Genomic DNA, 22,867 nt, shown 5'->3' on the forward strand with positions numbered 1-22,867 from the left:
GAAAATGAGAGATAACATTTACCATTTCAGAGATGGAATAATTTTGCCAGAAGACAATTTCTAAAGTATAACCATGGGGGGAGAAGAGGTAGTGGTGGAAGTGAAATGGAAACAGGAACAAATACAGGATAGGGTTTTCCAAATGAACAGAGAAGAAATCCAGAATACTGACAGAACTTGAGACAAAAACAAAATAGGTGCTCTATATTTTAATAAATCATGAACAAGGAAGAGTAACCCACGTGGTGCAGTGGTAGAGAATCCACCTGCCAATGCAAGAGACATGGTTTCCATCCCTGTCGGGAAGAGCCCCTGGAGGAGGAAATGGCAACCCACTCAGTATCCTTGCCTGGGAAATTCTATGGACAGGAATCTAGTGGGCTACAGTCCATGGGTCAGACAGGACTGAGGGACTTGAGCACGCACACACAGCCCAGAAGGGAGGAAGTGATTTCCACAGAGGCAGGAGGAACAAAGCGATGGGACCTGACTGGGCGGGACCAATCCAACTGTTGTCCCCACCTCTCTCAGCAGATACAGGATCTCATGTAATAAAAAAGAAATGTGAATGCTAGATTCACATGGATATGCCACTCCCTGGGCTTGTGACTTTGGCAAGTAATTTAACCTGTTTGGGTCTGTTCCCTTGCCTATAAAGGCCATGTATATGTCTACCACATAGAATTATTACAGGTATAAGCATGTTTTGTGAAGCACATACAGTGCTTGGGCTATTACAACAGCTCAAAACAACAACGAGAAAACAGTAGGATTCTATTATTTCATTTCTTATTTCAGAAAACAGAGACACCAGGAAATAACTCCCTATAAACTCACGTGTATCCTTACCTATTCCTCTCTCTTAAATCAGACAGACCCTCCTCCCCAGTTCAAGGCTAATCATTATTCTTTCAACGCCTCATACCACAAATCTTTCACTTTATTTTCACAGGCTCCTTTCTCCATTGACTCCTTTTCCCATAAACTGTCTCTAGCATTTAAAACAGCAAACCCTCCCACAATCCAGTCATCAGCTCTCTTCTTCCCATCACAGCCATGTTTTTTAAGTCAAGACACACTATCTCCACTTTTTCACCTCCCATTCACTTTTCAATTCACTTCAGCCTGGTTTTTCTCCCTTCATTCTACTGAAGCTGGTCTTACAAAGGTCACGTCCTTTGTGACAAATCTCACTGACACTTTCCATTCCCTCTCTGGACCTCTCCACAGTGTTTGGCCCTCAAAAACAGCACAGTACAGTGCATTCAGATGCCAGCGTTGCTACTTGCTATTTTTTGACTATTCCTCTGGTCTCCATTTTTCCTTAAAAAGATAATTCTACTGCTTAAGACCTATACTGGGACCGAAACAAGAAAACTGTATGTCAAAGCACCAACATATCAAATGTTTACCAATTTAATACATGAACTTCAAAATGGGTTTTTGGATGAAAAGAAATGGTATGGCTAAACCACCACACCCCAAATGGACCATTCTCTGCAGCAACTGAACAAGATCCAACAAGGAAGCAGTGTCCCTCAAAGAAAGCTGGGTTTCAATATAAGAAAAGAGACAAGATCACTGAGGAAAGCTCTGACACAGGCAGGTAGACTGAAGCTGAGCTGGAGGAACAGGGAACCAATCAAAGGGCAAAGAAGGAACAGAAATTCTGAGATGAAGAAGAGAGGGTGGGTCAGGCCTGGGAGGGAGGTCACCAGAGGATAGAATTATGAGGCAAACACAGGGCTTCCATTTCTATTGATAGCAGAGGGGGTGGGGGGGCAGAGGGAGGAGACAAGAGGCCTGTTAAAACTGGTTCACATCGAGATTTCACACCTATATTTCTCAAGAGACTCAGTACTTTCCACCATGACTGGCCTTGGCTGAGGGACCTGTTAGAGTCTGTGGAATCCTACTGACCTTAAAATCTGTTACCCAGAGAGGATCCAAAGACAGAAAATTAGAAATCAGCTATAATCCAGAAAATCTACAACATGTCATTATTTTACCTTTTGGAGGCCATAGGATCTAAATACAGGAATAGGTTGTTTCTAAATTCCACTCAAGAAAATCACTTGCTTATTTGGGGATTAAAATTACCACACTAATTTTAAGACCAACAAGATCAATGCTTAGTATGTATGTAGGTCTGTTCAAGTCAGCGTTGTTTTTTTTTTTCTCATTTTGTTTTTAAAAAAACATCCTGAATAAAGTATTACCTGAATAAACATAAAATATTATAAAAAAGCAATTAGTATTAACATTAACCAAAAATTTAGATCACAGAGGACCTGTATACTAATTTAAACCCTAGGTTTTACTTTTTTTAATGTAAATTAAAATGAAGAGAGTAGTTCTTAAGCAGGCTACGTAAGAATCATTGGAACACTTGAAAATTGGATCTGAGAGGGGCTTTAGTATTTTCCTTTAAATGTCCATTCTAAAATTTCATACACATCACACTGAAGGACTCTTTACTAATATTCTTGAAAGAAATGCCCTATTAACATTTATCGAAGAAACTTATCCTTAACCATGCACTATAAGCCCTAAAGGTTTCTAAATCAATTTATTTGCCAGGTTGGCTAAAGCAGGTTAGAGGTCTATAGAAAGGATTCAAGCATCAGAAAATGATATGCTGGGTTTTGTTATTTTGGCTTTCAGCACCTAGCTTTCCCAAGGAGCTCACAAAGGTCTCTGATTAAAGGTACTGAGGGATAGGCAATAATTTACTATTTACAAAAATAATTCACTATTCATACAATACTAAGTATCTATGTGCTAATGATAAGCACCAGGTCTTGAATGATGGCAAGTACACCAAAGTGAAGTGTATTTCTATCACTATGAATCTTTTTTATCTTTTTCAACATCAACAAAAGAAAAAAAAAATAAACCTTTATAACATCAGAATTAATTTTTCCTTTGTTTAAAAAGAAAGAAATTTTTTTCATTTTTGTTGTTAAAAACTTGCTCAGTCTTAAAATGAGGAAATTATTTAGCTCAAAGGTGAAGTTCAATCAGCAGAATCACCCAACTGACAAGTCTGGCTTAAAACAATCTAATATCAAAAGAATTAATTAACTATTAAAGCATTAAGAAGCCTACCTCCACCGCCCTCAGGATGTCTCTGAACACTGACCGCTGCTTTCTCTTGTCCACCTTGGCCCGGTGCTTATTTCCATCTGTAGCCAAAGTCCTAAGCACCTGAGTTAAAGACTCCATGTCTTCATAAAAAAAGTCCTGGTCAGAAAAACACTTATTAACATGTAAAAATTTAATCCAGAAATACTGTCTACAAGATGATACACTACCACCAAATAATGAACATTCCTCTTCTAAGTATATCCAGATACACTCAACTAACACTTAACTGTGTTCCAACTGTATTCAAGACGTTACTGGGACTTCCAAGTTCAGTGACAGTCAGATACACATAAACCAATATAGTTTCTACCCTCTGGTTCCTCAGACCCCAAGGTGCATATTCCCAGAACTCCAAATTTCTTTATAGCAAAAGGGCAAGCTATTAGTAATGCTTTTTAAAGCTCCTAATTTCTAATTCACTAGCCACATTTCAAATAAGCAACCAAGTATTTACATCAGGTGCACAACTCAAGTGATTAAATTATTTCAGAAAGAAATATATTTTAATTCCTTTTGGAGGGAAGCCACAAATATATTGCTATTTGCTATGACCTTAAGTTGACTATAGGCTTCTTTATTACAGTTTAAATGGCTATACTTTTAAGAAGTCTATTTTGGGTGTTTTTATTCTCTAATTAAATTTTACAACACATTAAAAACTAAGCGATGATTCAGAATTATTTAGTTGACCAAAACTAAAGCAGACAGAAGGTGAGGCATCTCCAGCTCTAGTTATTAACCTTTTTTGCATTAGTGGTAACAATCATTTAACTTATTCTATTAAAACAAGAAACTCTTATTTCGGGCATTCTTCACATTGTACTGTATATATTTATTAATTGTTCAATCTAAAAAGGTACAGATGTAATTTCTGTTAATGCCTAAAATGAAAAAGATTATTATACTCATGGAAAATAAGCTTGAAATCAACACAGCTATTTTTTTAAGTACAAGTATTTTCTTATGTCAGTATTTTAGAGATCGTATATTCTTAACTGTTCTAATGAATGTTTTCTTTCATGTTCTAATTCAACTTCCTATGGCTGAACTAGCTGGAAATGACACCTGTTAATAAGACTTTCATCTAGAAAAACGGTTACCAAAACTGAAAAGGTATTATTAAAACAGTTCAATGTTATATTGATGTCTGTATTTATATTTCACTAAATTTGATTCCATCATAACAAAATAAGAATTGTTTTTAGCACTTGTGTTTGTTTTTGTTTAATTTGTGGACAAAGACTTACAAACAAGTGCGAAAGTAAGTCCTCTTTTGCAACCCACAACTCATTGTTCAGTATGAGTTTTGATACAGATAAGAAGGAACATGATTCATAAAATGGATGTGTATTGATGAGCATAAAGATTGCTTCCAGGGCTATAAAATTAAATAAGCTTTTAAATTGCCAGCTGTATTGATCCTAGTACTCAGTTTTAATGTTGACATAAAACAAACAAAGGTGGGCTCCTTTTTTTAGGCTTTTATCTTCGGAATACAGTGTCTGGATTTTCCAAAGGTATTGGCATATCCTAACGATCTCTGTCAAGTTCTAGGGTGTGATAACTTAGGAATTAATATGATTTGAACTTGATAAGCTTTTAGAGAACTAGACATCCCATCTCCTGACCCTAAACAGGATCCTATAGTGAACTGCTTAAGGAAATTGGATCTTAAAGACATCACAGCTGTGGATTGAGCAGAACTTTTTTAAGGGCTGCCTTGAAGATGACAACTTTGGAGGAACTATGGTGACTGGCAGTGGAAAGAATCAGGACGTGTGAAAATCCTTAAAAATTTATTGACTTAAATAACTTTGCCTATGTTATGAATAAAAAGAAACCTTTGTGCAGAAAAAAAAAAAAGAATTGTTTTACTTGTAGAAACAAGTACATTTTAGGGATTAACAGTTTCCTGCTTATTTCACTGGCTATTAGTTCTTTTGTATTATTCTCAAAAAAAAAAAAGTATGGAAGATTTAAACATATATATGGGAGAATACACCAAAAATTAACAAGACTCTATGCATTACTGTAATTTGTTCTAAGAACTGGGAATCACTGCCAGTGGTTCTCAAGAATCTTATCTCCCAGCAGACATTTTTTTAATCAGAGGAATCTGATATAAAAAGGGGATAGTTAATACCACCCACATCTCGTAAGTTTATTGTAAGGCCTAAGTAAAATATATTTATATATTCTAAAATTACATAAAACACAGTACATAAATATCCATTATGCTATAGTTTTTTTATGATACAGTCTGTTTCAGTATAATAATTTAAATGTTTCAAACAAGTCTAAAGATAATTATTTCAAACAGCTGTAATAAGTTAAATGGTTTCAAAAGTTGAGTGGAATTAAAATGAAATGAAACCATAGAAAACTTAAGAGTTCAAGCACACAAGATGAGATGCTGATGGTCACAAAAATCATGCCCTAAACTAGTATTTTCTATACAGAAGTCACCGGAGCACTGATTGCAAATCAAATGAAACAAGCTGTACTAAGTGTTAAGAAATAACCATAGGGAAGCCAAACATTAAAACAGAGTTTGATCCCTCCCCACTTCACTGCAAAACGCTGACTACTATTTCCAGAATGGTTTTATCTGACAATTCAACTACAGAAACTTTTATTCTTTTCACTCCTGCTAATTGAGGCAGAATGTTTCTGTCAGGGTATGGAGACATTTTTACATGATCCGGTTATCCTACAAACAAAATCAAGAAGTGAGAAGCATGCGATTTAAGGCCTGGGAAATGTGTTTTGAGTACTCAGATTTTACTTCCACTGTATCTCTGTCCTGAAGCACTGCCCCTGTCAGCTTAGGTGGAAGATGGAACAGGGAGAATTAGGGACGGTCTGAGAATACTGTATTTTGGTACAATTTCCTGAACTAGTTTATCACATGGCCCTCAGACCTATAATTTTATCCACTAAATAGTCCTTCTCTTAGTTTAAGTTTGACTAGAGAGCTCTAAAAAGGCTACTACTAGACTACTAGCAAGGGGGAGGTGACATGCAATTCAGCTAACAGTGTAGGAATAGGTACCACTTACACTGTACTTGGCACATGTTCCAACAACTCATGGAATGGCTACCCACTCCAGTATTCTTGCCTGGAAAATCCCAACAACAGAGGAGCCTGGTGGGCTCCATGCAGTCCCATGAATACAGTCCAAGCTGTGGGACATGACTGAGTGACTAACACTTTCATGCACACGGTATTTGGCACGTGTTCCAACAACTTGTGAGGCATAAACTATTACCATCTCCACTTTAAAGGTAGGAATAGGACTTCCAAGGTGGTCCCGTGGGCAAGAATTCGCCTGCCAATGTAGGGGGGATGGCTTCAATCTTGTCAGTGAAGAGCCCACACACTGCAGGGCAACTAGCTGGTGCACCACAACTGGGCCTGCGCCCTCTGCAGCCCGCCTGCCGCTAGAGAAGCCCGCCCACTGCAACAACGATCCTACCAACCACAACTAAGACCCAAGGCAGCCAAATAAGTAAGTGAATATTTTTAAAAATAAACAAATACAAAACTTACTTAACAAAAATAGCAAACAAAACACTTATGTTCTGTTTTATAACAGTTCATTTTTGTCTTTGACAAGGATTTGGTCAAATTAAACATGTCTGAGTGACTTCTCTTGACTATCACATATGATTAATTAAGTCAGAGAAGATATGCAGGTGGCAATACTATTTACATTTATGCAAATTTAAACAAATTCAATATATATAATTTAAATTGCATCATTATTTCACTTTTAGGATGCATTTCAAAGGAAAAAGAAAAGAAATTAACATTTCTAGTCAGTAGAGGAATACAAGATTAAAAACTAGGACACCTGGCTTCCGTGCCTTGAGGTTAAGGTGCTATTAACTAGTTCAATAAAATTAAATGGATTGCTAAACTTGAGTCCAATTTCTCACACATGGAGACTCATTACCTACTGACAGTGTGAATAACTTACTTTTAATTCATACCAGCTTTCTTTCAAAATAAGGAAGGTAGGCGGGGAGCAGCCAAACACAGGTCAATAATGGAATGTGAAAAACCAAGGCAACTCGGAACATGTATTAATCTTATTTAGAATTATCCACTGTTAACTAACTTCTTTAATTGCAGAAAAGCATCATTCCAGAAAATAATCTTTCTCCTTAAATTGAAAAGCAGCTAGGAAGTAACCTAAGATTCACAATAGAGGTCACAAACCAGGGTGACCAACTGTTCCATATAACTAGCCTAAGACAAAGGGCTTCAGGACATAGGACTTTTCAGTGCTAAACATGGAATACCACCAGGATGGTGGATCATCTCTCGGTCACCTACCACAAATTCAAATACCCCCAAAAGCAAAATTGTGGTATAAAAAAAAAAAGAAAAGAAAAAAAGCAACCATGAGTGGCCAGCAGTGGAGAACTACAAAGCACATGTCCCAGGCTAAAGGGACATGTTTATTTTCATCTTTGGCTTAGAAAGGGCTTCTCTGGTGGCTCAGACAGTAAAGAATCTGCCTGCAATGCGGAAGACCCAGATTCCATCCCTGGGTAAGGAAGATCCCCTGGAGAAGGAAATGGCAACCCTTGCCTGGAAAATCCCATGGACAGAGGCGCCTGGCAGGCTACATTCCATAGGATCGCAAAGAGTCGAACAGGACTGAACGAATAACACGCTTGGCTTAGAAAAGTTAAAACATGATGGTAACTAAATTCATCTAACTTAATCCCAAACCTACATTGACATCATATTTCATCCATTTGTCTAACATTTATTGTAAGTGCCTGAATTACCTTAATGTGTCTCAGGTATGAGAAATCCAAGCAGATCCAAAAGATTATACAGGACAACTCTCCATGAGTAATAAGAGTGTACTTTAACTTCAGTTCTATAGGCAGCAATGATTAAGGATAATGAACCACACTCAAATACTGCTCTACCAACCAACCAGTATTGGTTTATGCTCTTATTAAGTATTACATCATCACTGCCAAGAAGCAGGACAACCAATCATTAGGTTCTCAAGCGGGCCATGCTCTTGAGTTATCATCCAATTCTTAATTGTGAGGGTAATGACAGAATAATGGTTCTTGTGACATCTTTACCATCAGATACTTACACTCTCCATTCCTCTGGCCAATTCAAACAGAAGCGCCAAAGATTCACCAGCAGCTATTCTCATGTTTACATCATCAGAAGAAAGGAGACTTGGAAGTTTATGGAAATGCCTGGAGAACAGCCAGTCATTACTATGTGAACACAACCAATTATATCAACAAATGTTGTTTTCATAAAATAAGAACAAAAAATACATACACCTCAAGCTTTTTCTTCACTTCATTGATTGGGCATATGGTCAGTAATAATGTCCACGAGAGAAGCGAGCTAATGTGAAGTGCTGTATTAGGGGTGCTACAGATAACATTAGTGTCTTTCTCTTTGAGATAGGACTTGGTGAAGATGTTTTCCAAACACTGCAGAGTTGAATACAGCTCCTAATGCATAAGAGCAGGAAATAAGATTACCATCTTAAATGAGAAATGTGCAAATAACTGGATTCAGAAGGCTCTCTACTTACAGTAATGTCATCTGTGGCAATAAAACAGCAAACACCAAAGCAAGTTGCACACTAAAAAAAGGAAAAAATCAGTCAGACATTAATTTTGCCATTTTCTTATTAATTTTACATATTCCTGCTTTTATAATTCAACGTGAAAAACTTATCAGCTACATGACTATGTTAGGTCCCAAGTATAGTATAAAAAGAAGGAAAAAACAGGGTTAAGAGTTAAGGGAAGTGGGCTTCAGCTAAAACCCAATAAGGTCTGCTAGTAAACTTAAGAGTTCAACTTTAGCAAAGTTACTCCATTTCACTTGGGTCTTCCTTCATTCATCTAGCAGATCATTTCAAGCCAACTCCAACTCTTTAGAAGAAAAGCTAAGATAAACCTAGACAGCACATTAAAAAGCAGAGGCATCACTTTGCTGACAAAAGTCCGTATTGTCAAAGCTATGGTTTTTCTAGCAGTCATGTACAGATGTGAGAGTTGGACCATAAAAAGGCTGAGCACTGAAGAATTGATGCCTTCAAACTGTAGTCCAGGAGAAGACTCTTGAGAGTCCCTTGGACTGCAAGGAGATCAAATCAGTCAATCCTACAGGAAATCAACTCTGAATATTCATTGGAAGGACTGATGCTGAAGTTGAAGCTCCAATACTTTGGCCACCTGATGCAAAGAGTCGACTCATTGGAAAAGACCCTGATACTAAGAAAGACTGAAGGCAAAAGGAGAACAGGGCGGTAGAGGATGAAATGGTTAGATAACATCACTGACTCAATGGACATCAATCTGAGCAAACTCTGGGAGGCAATGAAGGGAAACCTGTCGTGCTGCAGTCCATGGGGTCACAAAGAACTGGAAACAACTGAGCAAGTGAACAACAAGACATCCAAGATTACCAAGGAAAAATCTACCTAATAAAACAGATTCAGTATATTTATATATAATCTACTTCCAACATTATAGGAGCCATTAAGTCTCAGAACACTTGTGCTAATTATAAAAGCAGAATTTGAAATTTATAAGGTTTTACTACTCTTCATTTCCCTTTTCTCCATACGTTATCACTAAAATGCCCTCATGTTGTTCCAAGTACCACTAAGGTGTAAGTCTTTAAAGGCATCATTCACATGCCCCCAATTTTAGCGAGTTCTGTCCCAGTACTATGAGGACACCTGTAATATTAATCTGCTTGCTGCCACTATTTTATTCTCATTAGGTTATCGTAAAAATTAGACACTGTTAAAATTCGCAAGTAGCTGAAGCATTATTCTCAGTAAAAGAAGATTTCAATATGTAATCCTCTTCTAAGTAAGCAGCAGAAGCCAGAACACATCTCCTAAGAGAAATGGCAGATTAAAAAGTAGGACTGCCTTCATTTAATAAAGATTCCTTCTACTAATATGCAGAAGAATGCCAGAGTTTTGCTTTTTTTTTAACTCACAGAAAGAGTGAGAAGGATGAAGAAAGTGCCTTGGACAACCACAACAACTCACATGCAACCAAAACTAAGTGATTGCCCCAAATACCATCAACAGTGTTTTCTGTCAAAACATTTCAAATACCCCTCATACTCCCGAGCAATTTTAAAGCTGCAAGAAACCAGCCAAAAAGGAAGAACAGAAAGGTAAAGAGATTACTAACTACTGGGGGGCAGAGATTCCTATAAAGTTACCAAACTCCTACTCCTTTTCCTCTAGACTCCTCCCAGCATCTATACAGTTGGTAAACCAAGGAACTCTCAGCAGAAGTGACCTGCCTCTGACCTCCAGCTTTCCTCATCTCACCACCACTGCTGCCATTTGAAAAGAACCTAGAGGCAGGGCAGAGCTGCAAGACGGATATGCCAAGGGACCTTGCTGGCTTGACTGGGCACTGATATGTATAAGAATAAGCTTTTACTAAGCCACTAAGACTTCAGGGTTTACCTGATAGAAAGAGTAATGTCATTTACCTTGTGTGTGTGCATGCTAAGTTGCTTCAGTTGTGTCTGACTCTGTGATCCTGTGGGGTGTAGCCCACCAGGCTCCTCTGTCCATGGGAGTGTCTAGGCAAGGATACCGGAGTGGGCTGCCATGCCTTCCTCCAGGGGTTCTTCCCAACCCAGGAAAGAACCAGAGTATCCTGCGGCTCCTGGACTACAGGTGGATTCTTTACCACTGAGCCACTGGGAAAGCCCATCATTTACCTTAAGTAACACTAAAGAGGAGGCTAATAATTAGTATTAAAAAGTTTTAAACAAACTGGCTCTCTTGCTAGAAAAACAGCGTAAGATTCAAATTCACTAACAATAAATCCTTATGATCTATTAAGGCTCTTAAGATTCTTAACATCCATTAAGATTAAAATCCACTTCCTAAATCCGCTAAGACTGCCTCATGTTTCTGTGATAAAGCAAAAGATGTTTTGTGTGATCATTTAAATCACTTATTTAGCCTAACAGAAACCAACAACCAACTCCTCCACCAAAATTCACAATCTTACGTATATAAGTGGTAAATATCAATTAGAAAATGAAAGCTTTTCCAAACCCCCCAAATCAGATGAATATTTCAAAAGTCAGAGTTCCCTACATCAACCAAACCCACCCATGTAACTACAGCACTCAGCCCTTTCAATTAAGGACTTCTAGGTCAGAATTAAAACAACAACAACAACACTCCATTACATTTCTTAGAATTAAAAAAATAACTACACAATAAACATTGTCTAGACCATTTGTTTAAGCTCCAATAAAAAGTGGGTAATCCTAAATCAACATTGCACTGTACTTCATATAAGCACATGATCTTCAATTTCAAAATGCAGAAATCTGCTCTATAAGGGATGTTCTATTGAGCATCAGAAAATTTAAGAAAAGAATTGTCATATTGAATCTGCTCACTAAAAAACAAATGAGAATAAATGATAATAAAAACCTTCTATATTTTTGAAGATGCTATTTTCCTAGATCATCACAAGGTCTGAGTATCATGCCTAGATAGATCTATAATTAAAAATTCTATACTTACAGTTTGCCTGGCCTGGATACTAGCTGTTCCATCACAAATTATTTTCTTCAGGATTGGTCCAAGAGTCTTTAAAACCTCTTCACTTTCAATTCCAGGGCCCAACTGAATACAAAGAACAGACGCTAATGCTGCAGCTGCACGCTGCTCATCACCTTTACCTATAAAAGAAGTCACCAGCAATTATGACAGATCATTTTCAGTAGACTTCTTAAGGCAGCAATTTCCCAAATTTGTTCTATTTCAAAATAGCATCTACCAATTATGAAACTCAAAGTATGCTCAACGCTTTGGCATGACCTATAAATCTAGTGAGGTTAAAGATCTCAAACTCTGGAAGCAGGCCACACTCGAATCCTAGATCTATCACATACTAGCCAAATGACCTTCAACCAATTACTCTTATTCTCAAAACAGTTGCTTGTCTGTAAAATGGAAATTAACACCGATTTTAAAGAAGAGTACTGTAACAGGTCAGCAAAATAATGCATTTCAAGCTAATCTGACTTTCTAAATCCTTCATGAACTCACAGAATAGTGCACAAAGAGCTCTTGAAATAACTTGTCAAGCATTTCAGATGTACACAGCCCATGAGGTAAACTAAACCTTCAGGGCTCTCCTCCACCAATATTGTTTAAAATAAGCAAGGGATTAAAAACAGGTATTCTTGGGAATTCCCTGGTGGTACAGTGGTTAGGACTCCACATTCTCACTGTAGAGGGCTTTTTTCATTCAATCTTTCGTTAGGGAACTAAAGTCCCATAAGCTGCATGGCACAGCCAACTATAAATAACAGAGTCTTTAAAACTATACAAATACGTTAATGTAAGTGAGTGAGTGAGTGAAGTCACTCAGTTGTGTCTGACTCTTTGCAACCCAATGGAGTGTACCTGCCAGGCTCCTCCATCCACAGGATTTCCTAGGCAAATACACTGGAGGGGGTTGCCATTTCCTTCTCCAGGGGATCTTCCTGACCCAGGGATCAAACCTGGGTCTCCTGCACGGCAGGCAGATTTCTTTACGATCTGAGCCACCAGGGAAGCATGTTAATATAAAGCTAAGTGTAAACTAACTCTCTTGACAACTGTATACATCAAGGGTCTGCACAAATTTTGAATTTAAGTTATTATCTGATAAATTAAATGTCTATGCAGGTTGTAACGAAATTTTAAAAGGTCTAATCCAACTACCTTATAGGATACAGTTTCAATAACTTTTAACACAGCCATTGTAGTATCTCAAAGAAGTTGGCTCTGCTATCAACTATACCAATAACAAGTTATATATCTTTAGACCAGTCTCGCATTTCCTAGGCCTTTCATTTCTCTGCACAGTGAGAGGTGGATTAGACCAAAGGTTTCCAAACACCCATTCTTGACAAAGCTTTCACCTGAGGGAAAATGAGAATAAAGACAAATGTTCTTACTTGGCAAAATAATTAAGCTGGTATCCCCAAACCTTTTGAATTCTGGCATTTTCTAAAATTGAAAGTCTTTGATAATACTAGACTTAATCTTTAAGGTCTCTCTTTATTCTTAAAAGTTCTTTGATCATAGAAGATCCTAATATGAATTCTAGAATCTCTATGACAAAGTTCAAGAATTCAAATATTCCAAGGGATATTCTGAAATGATGTCATTGAAAGTATGATCAATGTTTTAAATAAGAAAATGAGGTAGATAATTATGGTACTGTTTTAATTTTAGAAAAATGAAGTAGGATGGCTTTTTAAGTAATACTTTTTGTTGACATCTGACACAAGTTTTCAAGCCTTTGTTTATGTACAAGAGAATGGCAAACACCTCTTTTAATACAACTGAAGTTGACAATCCACCCCAGTCTTTCCTAGTTTCAAATGCTTACTACATTTTTACATTTTGAAACTACAGTTTCAAAAGCTAACAAGTTTGATTTTGAGTTTTAACAAGACTGATATATTCCCTGTCAAGTACAAGGTTACAAGAGTGAGCCAGACTTTTAGTGCTATTAACAAATGTTACTGCACAGAAGGTAGCAAATTCCTTTTAGGTTCTGTAACTGTGGCTCTAAAGTAAGGACATTACCTTTTTTTAGGCAGCGCTCAATGCTATCAGTTAAAGTCATTCTTCTTTCCAGAATAAATTCATAAAGCATCTTTGAAGCCAGTGCATTTTTAATACCTTCAAGGGCTGCCTGCCTTGTTTTCGCACTATTTAAAACAAAATGTAAGAGAAAGAAGATACAGCTGGAGTGTACCATCAGTCAATGAGACTTGTAAAAGACTAGTTTCCTCTCAATTTTTTCTATTTATAGATTTTTTAACATATAATTTTCATGTTCACACCACTTTTCAAATAATAATTTAATTTTCATCTACAACTCACCCTACTACATATCACAGCATTTTTCTGCTTATTCATTTAATAACCACAACATTAAATGGCCACATAGTATTTCATAGTTTCAGTGTATAAGGCATGTTCTTCTTACATGCCTTATATTACATATTCAAGTAAACACATATTTTTTTTTTTTTTTAACAGAACAAAAGTCCAGAGTTCTTGTTTGCATCTTCTGGGGTTTTTAATTCCATTTGTTTTTAATTTGGTTCTAGAGTTACTGTTAAGTAAGAAAACAATTTGGCTTTAGTATTTTTCAATAGCTATCCTTTCTAGTTGAAGATTAACTTTTAATTCAACAAATACACTTCAATTATCAAACACAAATATATGCTCTTATTCTAGAACAACTACTAATCTGAGTCTGTTAATCTAAATTCTAGTGGCATGTTCCTATCTACATTAAAAGTCCAAAGGCGCAAAAAACTAAAATATCCAAAGTAAACAAATCAAGCTTTAGGAAAACAATGCTCAAAGAAATAACTGCACATATTTTATATAAAAGGTGGCCGATCAAAATCAACCAGAATGAAAATAGCTTCCAGTAATTCCCACCTCTTATCCAGGGTCAGGTCAATGAACCCCTTCAACTTATACTCTAAGTCTTCTTGAGTTCCTTCCTCATCAAGGACTTCTGGCCCTACGGAATAATAAAACCAACCACTGTAATTTAAACACAAAAAAGCAGATAGGGAAAATAATAGAATACTTAGCTACAAGAATTCCTTGACCTTAATATCCTTTTATCTAATGTCGAAAATCTAGACTGAAAACTCATACCATCTTCAGCAAAACTGGAAGGATCGCTGTACCCACTGCAATGGCTCATTGTTTCAATCGATGCATCCTCATCACTAAAAGGCTGAACATTTCGATGCTGGCCACCTAGTAGGTAAAAGAGGGTGGATTTTGTTGTCATATATGCAAATACTTAACTTGGGAATTTTAAAACTTACTTAAAGCCAGTAATAAAAACCCAAACTTACTTAAGAGATAATTTTTTTTTTAAACAAAAGAACTCACTTAAATATTCCTAATATAAGTCAACTCACCTACTATGTATTTCAGAGCACCAGCTATTTACAATATACATCAACTGCAGAAATATATCAACCATCTAGTATGTGACCATTTTTGGTAAAACAAAACCAGTATTAGGGGTAAAAAAACTACTTCCCAATTACTTCAAATCATTAAGACAATAAAAATAGATCAACATAAAAATAAGAAAAATGCATTTTCCAATGAGAATAACATTAACTGGTGAATAGGTTAGTTTTTAGGTTACACATGTCTTATACAAAGGGAAATGTGAGGAGTTGTGGGATGGTAGTTTTAAGTAAGACAATTTGAATTGAGAGGATCAAAAAAGTTTAAGATAGAAGTTTTAGACGCTGATAAGTGGATCCAACATGGCACAGAAAATGAGGACAGCAACTGGATGAAGTGACTGATCACGAAAGAACTAGTGTTGGTAAGATGTGTAAGAAAATACAAAGAGCTCTGCTGGACTTTCTACATGATACCAGTGCAGTGAACTGCAGGATTTTTGTTCCCAAGTCATGGAAGACAGAAGAGCTGAGAAGTCTTGCGAACTAGCATACAAATCACTTAAGAGGCAGGACTATGAAATGGTCCTCAAGCACTGCACAGAGGCCCTCCTTCCTCTTACCAGCACTCTACGGTGGACTTCACAGGGCCAAGTCCACTGGAGAAAGCATCTATTCAAGAGTCCTCTTAACAGAGTTGTCTCATGTTTGCAAGTAAAGAATTATAGGCAAGATGCAAGCTGATAAAGATTGTAAGCATGGTGTGCTTAAATTTGGGAATCTGCTTTGAAGACCTTGAGCAATGCTCAAGACTTGACTTTTTTCACATGCCAATTTCAGAAATGACTACAGTATTTTAAAAACCTACTTTACTGTAGTGACTAGTGACTAAGCTGGATGATGACTTTCCTACTGTGATGGCTGTACACATTTACATTTGTTCCTAGTCAAGTGTTAACATTCCTGTCACTCCCTTGGGAAGACAGACAGAGCTCTTTCAGTTTGTCTGAGTATTTTTGGTCAACTAAGAGTCGAATTTTAAGACCTTAAAAAGATGTTCTGGTATTTGATATAGCATAAAAAGCCTGTTAGACAAATCACGTTCAAAAGAAAGGTTCTAATATACCCCAAAGTTTTAAAATATCAGTGCTATTATTAAAAAATTAAAATCTTTTTTTAAACTAGAATCTTCCTCTCAATTTCATTAATCTAAGGAATAAATCTATACTCCTAGTCACTGTCACTTCTAATTATTTTTGTTTTGTGGGAACTTCATATTAATAGAAAGATTATTCAGTCATCAATTACAATGAGCACTGAGTTAAAAGAAGTCCCCAATTCCGCCCCAAAAGTGACCATGAGTCACCTGATTTAACTCTGAGTTCCAATCAAAGATTGCACTAGATATCTCTTAGGTCCCTATGTTCAAGAAATCTGTATCATTTAATAAGAAAGGCTTCTCAAAAATTCTCTGCGTATAATTAAGCCTGTTGCTGTCTTTTTTATAGCTTTAAAAAATCAAAACAGAGATGAGGCTTTAGCAGATTTTTAAATCAACACAGAAAGCAAGTGGCCTTCAAATCTGCTTGCTATCCAAAAGAGAATAAAATGTGCCAATCAAAGTAGTGAAGTATAAAGAATAAGCAATGAATCCAAGACACCAAAACTTCCTAATCATAGTGCTTAGGAAAGAATAAACAAACATACAAAGACCTATGACATCACATTCTATTTTTGGATCTGTCTTCATGTGTTTTCATGATCTGAAGTCATGGCAATAGTTGAGTCATCAGCTTAATTTTTACAAATATTTATTCACAAATAATCTTTCATTTTTCACATTCAGCCTATTTTTAAACTGTCAAAAAGAGTCCTATCCAGGTGTTACTCAGCTCCCTTCTCTAAGTTTCAATGATTTCCCAAAGCTCAAGAGGAAAGAGATCATTTAAAAAAAAAAAAAAAAATCGAGGGGAAAAAACCCTGTATGAGTGTCTAATATCTAGGTCACACTCACCCACCTTGTGATCCTAAGTACCATTAATGAGGTAGCCCTTTAGACACATTAAGTCCTTATTTCTTGAAGGGCTTACTTACTAACAAGGCTTTGTTCTTTCCTAAAAATGCTCCCTTCAAAATAAGTGCTATGAAAAACACACACACTTGAACAACAGATCAATTTTATTAGCTTCCTGGACCCCCTCCACTAACTTAAAAAGTATTTAAATGGGAAACCCAAAACGATAGAGAAGTTGGTTATTTCTTGGTTGTACATGTGAAGATTTCATATGAATACCATTTCTTCTATAGATGTCATTTTAAAATATCAGTAAGGTAAGAGACTTTTAAGTACAAGTTTGTGAAAATTTTCCATCTCTTCTACTCAACTATTATTTATTTGAGTAAGTAATATTCAGGTGGAACCAATTTAACCTTTTCAAAAAGTAAATCTCACCCCCAAGCCCCAATCAGAGGCAAGCACAGCTAACAAGTTCTAGTGTAAATGTCCAAAGATAGTCAAAGCATGTATAGTTTTATAAACTATCGAAGAATTGTTTTCCTGCTGCTGAAAAGTCACAAATGAGAACCTCGAAGTAAAATTTGCAAGGCAACCCCCCATTGCCTTCTGAGATTATTCTCTAAGTACCAGGAAGGAAGGAGGCTGGACAGGAAGCTTCAGAAGGGAATAAATGTTCCTTAGCAAATCAAGGAGGCCATTACCATTTTCAAAATGACTTTAGCTTGCTCCATCTCTGTGTTTGTTTCAACAAAAGGTAAACTTGAAGAATTAAAATTAATAAGGACCTTCTGGACAGAATTTAAATGTTTACTTCTGACGAGGAGAAGACGAAGCAGAAAGGTAAACAGGTATCAATTCACACAGAGCAACTAGATGTATTTTATATTTTGATCAAGAATGAACTTCATACACACCGAAAGCAAGCATTCAATCAAAATAAAGATATTAAAGGGGGGGGGACTGCATCTATAATAATTCATTTCTACTGTCAATTATTAAATAATACATGATTGCAAGTTTTCGTCTTGCTTTTTAAATATCAGTTTCCAATTCTTTAAAAAAAAAAAACTGGCCTATTTATTTGCTAAAGAACAAAGGCATATCAATCTGAGGGTTAAAGTGGCAACTGTGTTCACAAATATATATGGCTAATAGATTCGATGTGATAACATCTGAGGTTAATACTTAATTTCAAAGTTTCAACAAAGCAATTATTAAGTGAGATGACTTTACCAGGTTTAACACTAGCTTTCAGTATGGTGTGTCTCGTTGGAGTTTCTGCTTGAAGTCATTTTTTCTTAGCCGTATAGTTAGGACTAAAAAATCATTAATTCAGTTAAGCACCTACCCATCCAGGAAAAGTTTCAACTCTGCAAAGAGGAATCAAAAAAAAAAAAACCTAAACTTTTGGCCAACTGCAATCTGAGCTCCTCACCACTCCCGCCTATTCCGGACACCCAGCGGAGAACCTACAAAATATAGCACAAAGGAGAACGTAGTTTCTGCCCCCGGGAGTAGGAGCTGGCTTCGACGGGTCGCACCAGAGCCGGGGACTCGGGATTTGTGCGGGTGCCAGATAAAGGGAGGAGCAGAGTCTACGCTGGGACCGTGGACCCCAGCCTCTGGCGCCTCGGCCGGGCCAGGTGCATACGCGGGATGCGCAGGAAGGCAGCCGAATGGGATGCCACATGGGCTCCTCTGCGTCACCCTGGCCCCACGGCGCAAGGCCCAGGCCGCGTGACGCAAGAGCCGGTCCAAACCCGCCGGACGTTTGGCATTCCCGAGAACTCCATGTTGGAGCCGAGTGGTCCAAGACGACCAGGTACAGCATGGACAGAACTCCGAGCTCGGCACCACCCTCTGTCAAGAAGAGCTCTAGAGAGCCAGTACCAGTCTCTGAAAACACTTCCTCTCCCGCCCAGCTCCCAGTCACCCCCAACCCCGACCCATTCTCAGGCGCAAGAACCCATCTGCCCCTCTCCCTGCCCCGCGGCCGGTGCCCAAAAGTTCGGTTCGCACGCCAGATCCAAATCGCGCGAGGTTCGGCCCCCAAGGCATGCTGGGAAGCGTAGTCCGCCGGCCACGCCAATCGCCCCGCCAACGCAAACGTCTAGAGGAATAGAACTACAACTCCCAGGGTGCCCAAGGCTAAGCGACTCGCCAACCCGGCCGGTATCTGGGATGCCGGCGGCGGGGATACTTTCTTACCTGCTGTCGCCGCCGTCGCTGCAGCTGCCCCTGAGCCGCCGCCACCACTGCCACCGCGGTGGGCAGTGTTCCGCTTCTTATTCTTCGGCATCGTGGGACGCCCGGTGCCGCCTAAACTCTAGCTTAGCGAGGATCAGCCGATGGAGCTGCACTTTTTACTCGTGCGTCTGTGCGACGGGCGGCTGAGTGGCGAGTCTTCGGCTAACAACAGAGGCGAGAAGCGGCGCGGGTAAGAGTGGGCGATGGCGGCAGCTGAAATCCCCGTGAAGAGCTGTGATCGGAAACGATACATGTTTCTCTCTAGCGCGGGAGCTAAGGCGGGGCGGTCGAGGCCACGACGCCTTAAGTAGCAGGACCGCCGCCTGTCGTCACCATCCGTGGGCGGAACTCGAACTCTCACTAGCCAATCCCCATATATCTCCCCACCAAAGGCCGACTTCGGGCGGGCGAAGGATGCTCACCACAGCTCCCATGCCGCAAGTCTTCCAGCGGCGCCCGGGGAGCCGGCCTTCGTTGCTGTGCTGAATCATGGGATATGTAGTCGGCCCCGTGGAGCCGCCTCCCAGCTCCTCCCAACTGGCTTTTCTGCGCACATGCTTCCTTTCTCGTGACCCTTCCACTGCCTGCTGGCGGCCCAGCCTTGGAATTGACGGAGGTGGCCGCCGGCGGTGAGCAATGCCGCGGGTATGCCACATGACGACAGCCAGCTTCCAACTGGGAGCTACGCAATCCGCGTCGCTGGTCTGTCTCCAGAGACTCGCGTTCTTCTCTTTAACCTTTCCCTTGCTTGCGGCCTCTGCCCTGGCACAGAAACCCCTCTAGTTGGGAACGTTTCCGTAGTTTTAGTAGTTGAATTCGTTTAGCGATAATCAGTATCTATAACTGAATTGTGGTTCAGGGCTATGTGCCCCCCCTCACTTTCAAAAAGACGTGCTTTAATCTGCTTGGGCTTCCCAGATGGCTCAGCGGGTAAGGAATTCGCCTGCAACGTAGAAGACAGAGGAGACTCGGGTTTGATCCCTAGGTGGGGAAGATCCCCTGGAGAAGGAAATGGTGACCAACTCCAGTATTCTTGCCTGGAAAATGCGATCGAGAGAGGAGCCTGGCAGGTTACAGCCCATGGGGTCACAAAGAGTCGGACACCACTGAGCACAAGGCACGTTGACAATCTACTTAGTCGTGTAGTTCTTGTATTTCTCGTATTCTAAACTAGAAAGATCAGGCGACTCAGATTTCTATGAAAGAATGTGTCCTTTGACAAATTCTTCCTGCCAGTTAGAAGGTCAGGCTGGGATAAGTATTGGGCTTGGGGAATTTAACAGCTGGTAAAACAGACATGAGCTATAAATACCAATAATCTCAGCGTTTTTTGTTTTATTTTCGAAGGTGAGTCTAAGATCTGTCTTCCTTGTTATATTTGCTACATATTTAGAACCTGTTATTGAGTTCATATATTATGCTTATGACAGACCACACTCACTGACTCACTTCGATGTAGGTGACTCATCCCCCACTCCACCTCTCTCCTGAGCTGCTTCTCTTATTTTCTTTTGAATGGCATATAGCACATTTCCACCTGAATGTTCCATATGCACTCAATCCAGCTTCTCGAATACTGCGTTTCCCTCTCCCTGTTGTCCTTTCGTGTATTCACAATTACTGCTATCCTCCAATATGCCCAAATCGAAACCTGGTTTCCCTAAAACAATTAGTTTTTCTAAAAACTCCTGAATTCATAAGCTCTTCTCCAATCACACATGACCTCAGTTGGTGCCTGGGCATTTTAAAGGATCTTGCCAGTCATTTCATTGGCATTATGCTATCTCATGCATGATAATGTTGCCAAATTTATTGATATCTCCCCTGTTTTACTAATTCACATGGTTTAGTAGTTGCTCAAAAACATTTTTGGTTCCCATTACCAATATGTTAAATGCCAGTCCTCTTCCCCTGGTCTGGGCTCCCTCTGCAGCCCACGTTTCACTGCTTCCTGGTACATGCCCTGTACTTCAGCCACACTAACCTGCTCCTCATCAACAGTACACAGCTCTACTCTCCTGCCTCCATTTTATCATTCATTGTCCAGTGTTCTTGTAATGTTCTTCCACCCACCTTCACCTTAGAATGTTATTCACCTTTCAAGATTTAGCTCAAATTCTACTTCCTTCTGTTAGAGCAAGACAAATATCATGATACCACTTCTATGTGAAATCTAAAATACAATACAAATGAACCTATTTACAAACCAGAAACAGACTCACAGACTTAGAAAACAAATTTACGGTTACCAAAGGGGAAAGGTAGACGGTAGATAAATTAGGAGTTTGGGATTAACATATAGCCACTATTATATATAAAATAGTCAACAAGGACTGATTGTATAGCACAGGGAACTCGACTCAATACTCTGTAATAACTCTACTCAATACTCTGAAAAAGAATAGATATATGTATATGTATAACTGAATAACTTTGCTATACACCTGAAACTAACAACATTGTAAATCAACTATACTCCAATACAAAGTAAAAATTTTTTTAAAAAAAAGTGGATAAACAAGAAGGTCTGGCTGTATAGCTCAGGGAACTATATTCAATATCCTGTGATAAATCATAATGGAAAAGAATATGAAAAACAGTATATATATATAAAACTGAATCACTTTGCTATACAGCAGAAATTAATGCAATATTATAAATCAACTATACTTCAATAAAATTTAAAAAAGAAAACAATTCTACTTCCTTCATGAAGCCTCCAACCAGAAATGTTTCTTTTTCCTCACAGCTCTTAAAACTCTTTAAAACTGTCTGTAATACACCCATGACACTTATTACATCCCCACAGGCCACACATCCTATTCAAAGGGCAACATTTCAGGGTTGCTTTTACTTTGTTTAATCCTGAAGCAGCAAGTAAACCTGATAAGGATGCAGGTTGGTGGACACAGCTCCTACTGATGACTGTGCATGTGAAGCCCAGTGGTGTTGGCCCACGTTGAGTGAGATGACCCTAGACTGGAGGGTCATAGAACTATACCTTCCATAACCCCAGGCTCTTCATCCTTCAGAAAATCTCATACTATTCATAAGGCAATGATTTTGCTACTCTTTGAGCCAGATCACCCAGGTTTCATGCACCAGTTCCAAGCCTTGAAGCTTGTGCTTTGCCTGCATTTGGGGCACACCCCTCTCATCTGCATTCATTCACATCCACTTAGAGGCTTTTCTTGGGCAAGCCTAGTCATGGCCTACCACATCATATACATACTTGTTTTACGTTTATTTGTAAACACATCTGTCATCTCATGAAATGAACTCCCTAAAAATGAGAACCTTGTCTTCATTATCTCTCTCTCTCATGCCATCTTTGTAATTACAGATACTATGTGTTAAATGAATGTTTGAGAAATACTTGTTGACTAGATTTTTCTGGGTCAAGAAACAGCAGAAACATTACATACATGGAATGTCACTTTCAGCATAATGAA

At 38.6% G+C, this 22,867-nt stretch overlaps 2 protein-coding genes and 1 non-coding gene across 6 annotated transcripts in view; 1 reads left to right on the top strand and 2 right to left on the bottom strand.

Annotated features, from left to right (window-relative positions):
* The window catches only part of IFRD1 (interferon related developmental regulator 1), a 46,451-nt gene that overhangs the window by 4,305 nt on the left and 19,279 nt on the right, over positions 1-22,867 (bottom strand). For 2 of the 4 annotated variants that reach the window (XM_061165338.1, XM_061165335.1), the window contains exons 2-9: positions 14,883-14,987; positions 14,658-14,742; positions 13,788-13,912; positions 11,727-11,884; positions 8,733-8,783; positions 8,471-8,649; positions 8,274-8,382; positions 3,109-3,243 (exon numbers count right to left, since the gene is read on the bottom strand). In XM_061165338.1, coding sequence (XP_061021321.1) covers positions 3,109-3,243; positions 8,274-8,382; positions 8,471-8,649; positions 8,733-8,783; positions 11,727-11,884; positions 13,788-13,912; positions 14,658-14,742; positions 14,883-14,931 — 891 coding nt within the window. In that variant the 5' untranslated portion in view covers positions 14,932-14,987. Of the gene's footprint in view, positions 1-3,108; positions 3,244-8,273; positions 8,383-8,470; positions 8,650-8,732; positions 8,784-11,726; positions 11,885-13,787; positions 13,913-14,657; positions 14,743-14,882; positions 14,988-18,401; positions 18,538-19,376; positions 19,515-22,867 lie in introns of those variants that run through there. The other 2 variants (XM_061165337.1, XM_061165339.1) reach the window with 2 other exon arrangements.
* Positions 4,351-4,477, top strand: LOC133073194 (small nucleolar RNA SNORA40). The gene has a single exon (XR_009696901.1). It is a non-coding gene; the product is annotated as a small nucleolar RNA SNORA40 (small nucleolar RNA).
* Positions 19,510-19,700, bottom strand: LOC133072267 (uncharacterized). The gene has a single exon (XM_061165341.1). The coding sequence runs from the start codon at positions 19,666-19,668 to the stop codon at positions 19,510-19,512; it is 159 nt and encodes a 52-aa protein (XP_061021324.1). The 5' UTR covers positions 19,669-19,700.

This window comes from Dama dama, chromosome 18 (assembly GCF_033118175.1).
Source record: "Dama dama isolate Ldn47 chromosome 18, ASM3311817v1, whole genome shotgun sequence".
Classification (NCBI taxonomy): Eukaryota; Metazoa; Chordata; class Mammalia; order Artiodactyla; family Cervidae; genus Dama; species Dama dama.